A 7,500-nucleotide genomic window follows, 5' to 3' on the forward strand; every position below is an offset into this window, starting at 1 on the left:
CACCCCAAAGGCATACAGTTGCCTTTTAATTCAGCAGTCAGTCAGTCAGTCTGTCAGTCAGTCAGCTCATTGACTTGACACTTTTAGTTAGTAACCTTATAAAAGATGATGGTTAGGCATGCATACATTTTTGTTTTGTAGTTCGTAATATATATATGCATTTTTCTGGCTTTCAAAAAGATTAATTGAATGCATAGCTCCACACGCAATGATTGGGGATATGAAGGATATTTGAAGTGTTTAGAAACACAATAGATGCTAACATTTACATTTATATTTATATTTTTGACATTTCGCAGACACCGTTATTCAAAGCGATTTACAACAGATACATTTGGACCCTATTTAGATGGAAGTGAATCATCTACAAGTCATCGCAAGAAAAAGTAATCTATGCTCAGGCCAGGGGTCATAATGCTGGAAGAAGGAAGAATAATGTTTTTTAAACGTTAATAATACAATTATTATTTATAGTAGAGAAACAGTACAGTGGGGTAGTGGGGATGAGGAGGTCTGTACAGGGGGGTAGAGGGGATGAGGAGGTCTGTACAGGGGGGTAGAGGGGATGAAGAGGTCTGTACAGTGGGGTAGAGGGGATGAGGAGGCCTGTATAGGGGGGTAGAGGGGATGAGGAGGTCTGTACAGGGGGGTAGAGGGGATGAGGAGGTCTGTACAGTGGGGTAGAGGGGATGAGGAGGCCTGTATAGGGGGGTAGAGGGGATGAGGAGGTCTGTACAGGGGGGTAGAGGGGATGGGGAGGTGTGTACAGTGGGGTAGTGGGGATGAGGAGGTCTGTACAGGGGGGTAGAGGGGATGAGGAGGTCTGTACAGGGGGGTAGAGGGGATGAGGAGGTCTGTACAGGGGGGTAGAGGGGATGGGGAGGTGTGTACAGTGGGGTAGAGGGGATGAGGAGGTCTGTACAGGGGGGTAGTGGGGATGAGGAGGTCTGTACAGGGGGGTAGAGGGGATGGGGAGGTGTGTACAGTGGGGTAGAGGGGATGAGGAGGTCTGTACTGGGTAGTGGGGATGAGGAGGTCTGTACAGGGGGGTAGAGGGGATGGGGAGGTGTGTCCAGGGGGGTAGAGGGGATGAGGAGGTCTGTACAGCGGGGTAGAGGGGATGGGGAGGTGTGTACAGTGGGGTAGAGGGGATGAGGAGGTCTGTACAGGGGGGTAGAGGGGATGAGGAGGTCTGTACAGGGGGGTAGAGGGGATGGGGAGGTGTGTACAGTGGGGTAGAGGGGATGAGGAGGTCTGTACAGGGGGGTAGAGGGGATGAGGAGGTCTGTATAGGGGGGTAGAGGGGATGAGGAGGTCTGTACAGGGGGGTAGAGGGGATGGAGAGGTGTGTACAGGGGGGTAGAGGGGATGGGGAGGTGTGTACAGTGGGGTAGAGGGGATGAGGAGGTCTGTACAGGGGGGTAGAGGGGATGAGGAGGTCTGTACAGGGGGGTAGAGGGGATGAGGAGGTCTGTACAGGGGGGTAGAGGGGATGAGGAGGTCTGTATAGGGGGGTAGAGGGGATGGAGAGATCTCAGGAGGGACAGTTAAAGTGTAGCCTGAAGAGATGGAGGTCTTTAGTAGATGTAGATGTAGATAATAGTAGATGGGCACGAGCGTATGAACTCTGTAAGAACGAGAAACATGATTCAATTGTATACATTTTTCATTCCCAACCTATGCCCATATTTTATTTCTCTGTTAAAATAATCTAAATAAAATAAAATGACACCTCTGGTGGTATTATGGCTGTAATGCATAAAACTACCTCAGGGGGGCAGTGTTGCTACATCAATAGGGCCATCGTCAGGGATGCCAGATGGGGCGACCGAATGGGCTAGTTTTTATCACTCTGGCCCGGAAAAAAAGCATTTAGGCGGTTGGGCTGGATAAACAGCATTTAGGCGGTATCAAAAATGACAGTGCCTGAAAGTTATAAAATGCGTGAAGTTAAAACACACACCCTAGTAAGCTACATACAATGTGCAGGTTTTGTTTTATTTTCCAAACATCATTGGCAACAGACATACAGTTTAGGGGGCAGGAGATGGGCACCTGCCCAATAGTAATTAGCGGTTTTCGGACAATCTAGGTTTTGGGCTGGTGGTTTTGGGTGGATTTAGCGGTTTTTAGACTACTTTTTGTAGACTTTTAAATGACCAATCCCATCTGGCAACCCTGGCCATCGTATCCATAGCAACGACTAACAACAACACACCGGCTGCGCTGCAGACGCTGCGACTTTCTCTCGGTTTTTGGGGTTGTGTGTTTGTGTGTTTGTGTGTTTAAATATGAGTAACTAGTTAGAAAGCGAAGCTATCACAACTCATATATATATAACACCCTAAACATGGAGGATCTTCTACTGGATAACCCACCCCAGGAGCCGGAGCAGCCCGGGCCAGGTCCAGGTCCTGGTCCAGATCCAGGTCTAGGTGACCCAGGTGACCCAGGTGGTCCGGGTGGTCCAGGTGGTCCGGGTGGTCCAGGTGGTCCGGGTGGTCCGGGTGGTCCAGCTCCGTCCGTGGAGTCTGAAGTCCCGGAGGAGAGGATAGCGGCGCGCCGCCTCCGGATAGCTGCACGACAAGAAGACAAGAGACGGTAAAAAACCTCTAAACCACGGCCCAGACCCTGGTACACTACTACTCTGTGTGGTTCCCTTTCTCGACTTTCTATAATAATAATAATGATAATAATGATAATAATAATAATGATAATAATAATAATAATAATAATAATAATGATAATAATAATGATAATAATAATAATGCTAATAATGATAATAATGATAATAATGATGATAATAATAATAATAATAATAATAATAATAACGTTTTATTTGTATAGTGTAGTGACTACATTATGGGTTCATGTTCTCCTCTTACGGTTGGTTGTGTAGTGGGAGGGAACCAGTTCTGGCACTAGGGGCAGAGGGGAGGATTATTAACGTTGCACCTTCCGGGTTAGACACAACAGTTTTGGTGATCTATTTTCTGGTCCTGTACGGAGAGTACAAGTTGTTATTTTGATTAAACAGTTATCATTACGTTGCCTACGTCTTTCCTTTTTCCTCCGGCACTACACTGGTGACCCCCGACGTGGATTTTTGTTAACGTAATTGTGTACAAAAACCAGCGAGCGAACATTACGATCCTGCAAAATGTCCGGGCGAGGAAGACGTTCAAACCAGCGGCAGCCATCACCATCCCCTGTCAGGGTAACGCGTGGTGCGCACACTCCCACTCTCAAGCTACCAGAGTTCTGGGACTCAACGCCTGCTGCATGGTTTGCTATTGTAGAGGCACATTTCAACAAAAGTGACATCGATGACGACGACGACCGGTACAACCATGCTGTGGCAATGTTGGGCAGCTCCACCGCAGCTCGAGTGGTAGGTTTTTTGTCTGCTCCCCCGACGACGAACAAATATGAGCGCCTCAAGGCCCTGCTTCTAGAGACATTTGAACTGTCCACTGCGGAGAGGGTGCGTCGCCTATTTGCCATGTCGGACTTGGGTGACGAGAGGCCTTCTGCGCGCATGGAGAGGATGCTAAACCTGCTCGGTACAGAAGACCCCATGATCCTCTTCACAGAGCTGTTCATGCGCACATTGCCAGCTCAAGTTAGGATGGCGCTGGCCAACACCGCCATCATGGAGCCCCGCGCCCTGGCCAGGGAGGCGGACCGGTTCGTCTTGGCCATGCCTCAACGGTCCCCCGACCTGCTCGCTCCCGCGGCCGCCCCGCCACCCGACCGTCGCAGGAGAGCGAAGGATGACGCCAGACCTTCTGGCCAGCAGGGTAACGCTGCGGGCCATTGTTTCTACCACGCCACTTTTGGCGCCAAGGCCAAACGGTGCCGCTCACCCTGCACCTTCGGACCGACGGGAAACGGCGGGGCCGGCACTCAGTAGTGGCCCTGAGCGCTGGCGTCACCAACAGGCTGCTCTTCATACAAGACACCGCCTCTGGTCGCAGTTTCCTTTGTGACACAGGTGCCCAGTGGAGCATCATTCCGGCAGAGAGATCGGATGTGGCGAAGGAGGAGCGTGGTCCGCAGTTGGCAGGCGCGGACGGCACACCTATCTGCTCTTATGGCACTAGGGCGGTGGACGTGTGCTTCGGTGGGCAATGCTTTTCGTGGGATTTTGTCATAGCGGCTGTCACATTTCCCCTCCTTGGTGCGGATTTTCTGTGCGCCCACAACCTGTTGGTGGACGTGGGGAACAGGCGCCTGGTCAACTCACAGACTTTCGCTTCCTTCGCCTGTACGCAGGGGGAGGCGGTCTACAGCGGGTGGTCCAATACGCTCGCCGAAAGTGACCAGTACCTTCGGCTGCTCGCCGAATTCCCCGACCTTACCAAGCCCACCTTCTCCGCGCCCACGGTGAAACACGGAGTGGAGCACCACATCGAGACCGAGGGGCCTCCCCTCCACGCCAGGGCCAGGCGCCTCAACCCGGAGAAGCTGGCCATCGCCAGGGCGGAGTTTGCGCATATGGAGCAGGTGGGCATCGTTCGGCGCTCGAGCAGCCCCTGGGCGTCTCCCCTGCACATCGTCCCTAAGTCAGACGGCGGGTGGCGCCCATGTGGGGACTACCGCCGCCTCAACGACGCGTCCAAGCCTGACCGCTACCCGGTCCCACATGTCCAGGACTTTTCAGCGAACCTGGCAGGCAAACGCTTCTTCTCCAAAGTGGACCTGGTACGGGGGTACCATCAGGTGCCGGTGCACCCCGAGGACGTCCCTAAGACGGCCGTAATCACGCCATTTGGACTCTTCGAGTTTCTGCGGATGCCGTTCGGCCTGAAGAACGCGGCGCAGACCTTCCAACGCCTCATGCACTCGGTGCTCCGGGACCTACCATTCCTCTTCGTCTACTTGGATGACATCCTCGTCGCAAGCACCACGGAGGAGGAGCACCTGTCCCACCTCCGGGCCCTTTTCACACGGCTCAGCCAACATGGGCTGATTGTCAATCCGGCGAAGTGTGAGTTCGGACGGAACACCATCGACTTTCTCGGGCACCGGGTCTCCGCAGAGGGGGTGACCCCCCTCCCCTCGAAGGTGGAAGCTGTCGCTGCTTTCCCGCGCCCCAGCACAATCAGCGAGCTCAAGGGGTTCATCGGGATGGTAACCTTCTACTATCGCTTCCTCCACCACATCGCTCACATCCTGCGGCCTCTGTACGATGCCCAGAAGGGCAAGACTCTGAAGCAGCCGGTGGACTGGACGGCGGAGCGTGTCAAAGCCTTTCAGGACACCAAGGCGGCCCTGGCCCGCGCTGCCATGTTGGCCCACCCCTCGCCCTCGGCACCCACTGCTCTCACCACGGACGCCTCTGACTTTGCTGTGGGAGCGGTGTACGAACAGTGGGTTGGGGACGCCTGGCAGCCTCTTGCATTCTTCAGCCGCCAGCTGTCTCCCAGAGAGCAAAGGTACAGCACATTCGACAGGGAGCTCCTCGGGCTGTGGCTTGCTGTCAGACACTTCCGTTTTTTACTGGAGGGCCGCGAGTTTACGGCCTACGTGGACCACAAGCCACTCACGCACGCCATGTCCAAGGTGGCGGAGCCGTGGTCCGACCGCCAACAGCGCCAGCTCGCCTACATATCCGAGTTCACCACGGACATCCAGCACGTTGCTGGGAAGTCCAACCAGGTCGCGGATTGTCTCTCCAGGGCGGTGGTTGGTGCGGTCCAACTGGGTTTGGACTACGCGCGCATGGCTGCAGACCAGGCCGCCGACCCCGCCGTCCAGGCTCTCAAGTTGTCGGACACAGGACTGCGCCTAGAAGAGGTGGTTTTCGGTGACGCAGGGGCCACGCTCCTGTGCGACGTCTCCATGGGTCAGCCACGACCGGTGGTCCCCGCCAACTGGAGGCGCCCCGCCTTCGAGGCGATACACGGCTTGTCTCACCCTGGTAGGAAACCGTCCTCACGGCTGGTGTCAGAGAAATTCGTCTGGCATGGGCTCAAGAGGGATGTGAGGGCCTGGGTAGACACGTGCATCGCCTGCCAGCGCGCCAAGGTGCATCGACACGTCAAGGCCCCCCTGGAGCAGTTCTCTGTGCCTGAGCGGAGGTTCGATCATGTAAACGTGGACCTGGTAGGGCCGCTGCCCCCCTCGCACGGATACACCTATCTCTTTACCATGGTGGACAGGACGACTCGCTGGCCGGAGGCAGTTCCGCTCTCCTCAACGACAGCCCCCGACCTGGCCCGGGCGTTCATCGCGGTGTGGGTCTCCCGCTACGGCACCCCTGCTGATCTCTCCTCTGACCGTGGCTCACAGTTTACTTCAGAGCTGTGGGCAGCGGTGGCGGAGAATCTGGGGGTCAAGCTCCACCGCACAACCGCCTATCACCCGCAGGCGAACGGGCTCTGTGAGCGTTTCCATCGATCCATGAAGGCCGCCCTTCGAGCCAGCCTCACGGACAGCGACTGGCTTGACAAGCTGCCGTGGGTCATGCTGGGGCTCAGGACAGCGCCTAAGGAGGACCTCCAGTCGTCGTCCGCTGAGCTGGTGTTTGGACAGCCGCTGCGGGTCCCCGGTGACTTCATTCCCAAGTCAACGGAGCCCTGGTCCGCCGCCGCTCAGCGCGCCTCCCTGCTGGACAGCGCCAGGACCTTCGTCCCGGTCCCGACTACGCAGCATGGTGTCCCTACTTCGAGGGTGCCCCCGGAGCTGCACTCAGCGAGGTTCGTTTTCATTCGTCATGATGGCCACAGGACTCCACTACGTCCTCCTTATGACGGGCCTTTCCGTGTCATCGAGGCCGGAGCCAAGAACTTCATGGTTGACATGGGGGGTAGGCCTGAGTGTGTGTCCGTTGATCGCCTCAAACCGGCCCACTTGGACCTTGAACTGCCCCTGGACTTGGCCCTGCCACCGCGCAGAGGCCGGCCTCCAGTCCTACCTCCCCTGCCGCGCCCTGGCCATTCCCCCCTCCGACCCCGACAACCCCCCGCAGCTCGTGAGCCCCCGGTCGTCACTGCCCCCCGTCCTTCCCTGCAGGAGGACGTGATGGGCGATGTCACACCTCCTCCCGCACCTCCTGACTTTACCTACGATCGTAGGGGCCGGGCCATACGCCCTCCTCGCCGTGAGGATTTCCAATATTGAGGTGAACACTGGGGGGGCTGGTGTAGTGACTACATTATGGGTTCATGTTCTCCTCTTACGGTTGGTTGTGTAGTGGGAGGGAACCAGTTCTGGCACTAGGGGCAGAGGGGAGGATTATTAACGTTGCACCTTCCGGGTTAGACACAACAGTTTTGGTGATCTATTTTCTGGTCCTGTACGGAGAGTACAAGTTGTTATTTTGATTAAACAGTTATCATTACGTTGCCTACGTCTTTCCTTTTTCCTCCGGCACTACAATAGCACCTTTCCTGCAAACGTTGCAGCTAGACATATGTGCTCCTGGAACAAACTCCCTGAAGAAATCAAACAAGCCCAAACCCTACAAATATTTACATCTAAGCTAAAAACATCTTA

The 7,500-nt window shown here is 55.2% G+C and overlaps 1 protein-coding gene across 1 annotated transcript in view; it reads left to right on the forward strand.

Annotated features, from left to right (window-relative positions):
- Positions 1-2,350: 2,350 nt before the first annotated feature.
- drc1 (dynein regulatory complex subunit 1 homolog (Chlamydomonas)) overlaps positions 2,351-7,500 on the forward strand; it is a gene marked incomplete at both ends in the record, with an annotated part of 17,821 nt that continues 12,671 nt past the window's right edge. The window contains one exon of the mRNA XM_080533503.1: positions 2,351-2,601. Within this exon, the coding sequence (XP_080389629.1) occupies positions 2,351-2,601 (251 nt within the window). The remainder of the gene's footprint in view (positions 2,602-7,500) is intronic.

Source organism: Nansenia antarctica, assembly GCF_963989245.1.
Source record: "Nansenia antarctica genome assembly, chromosome: 6".
Taxonomy (NCBI): Eukaryota; Metazoa; Chordata; class Actinopteri; order Argentiniformes; family Microstomatidae; genus Nansenia; species Nansenia antarctica.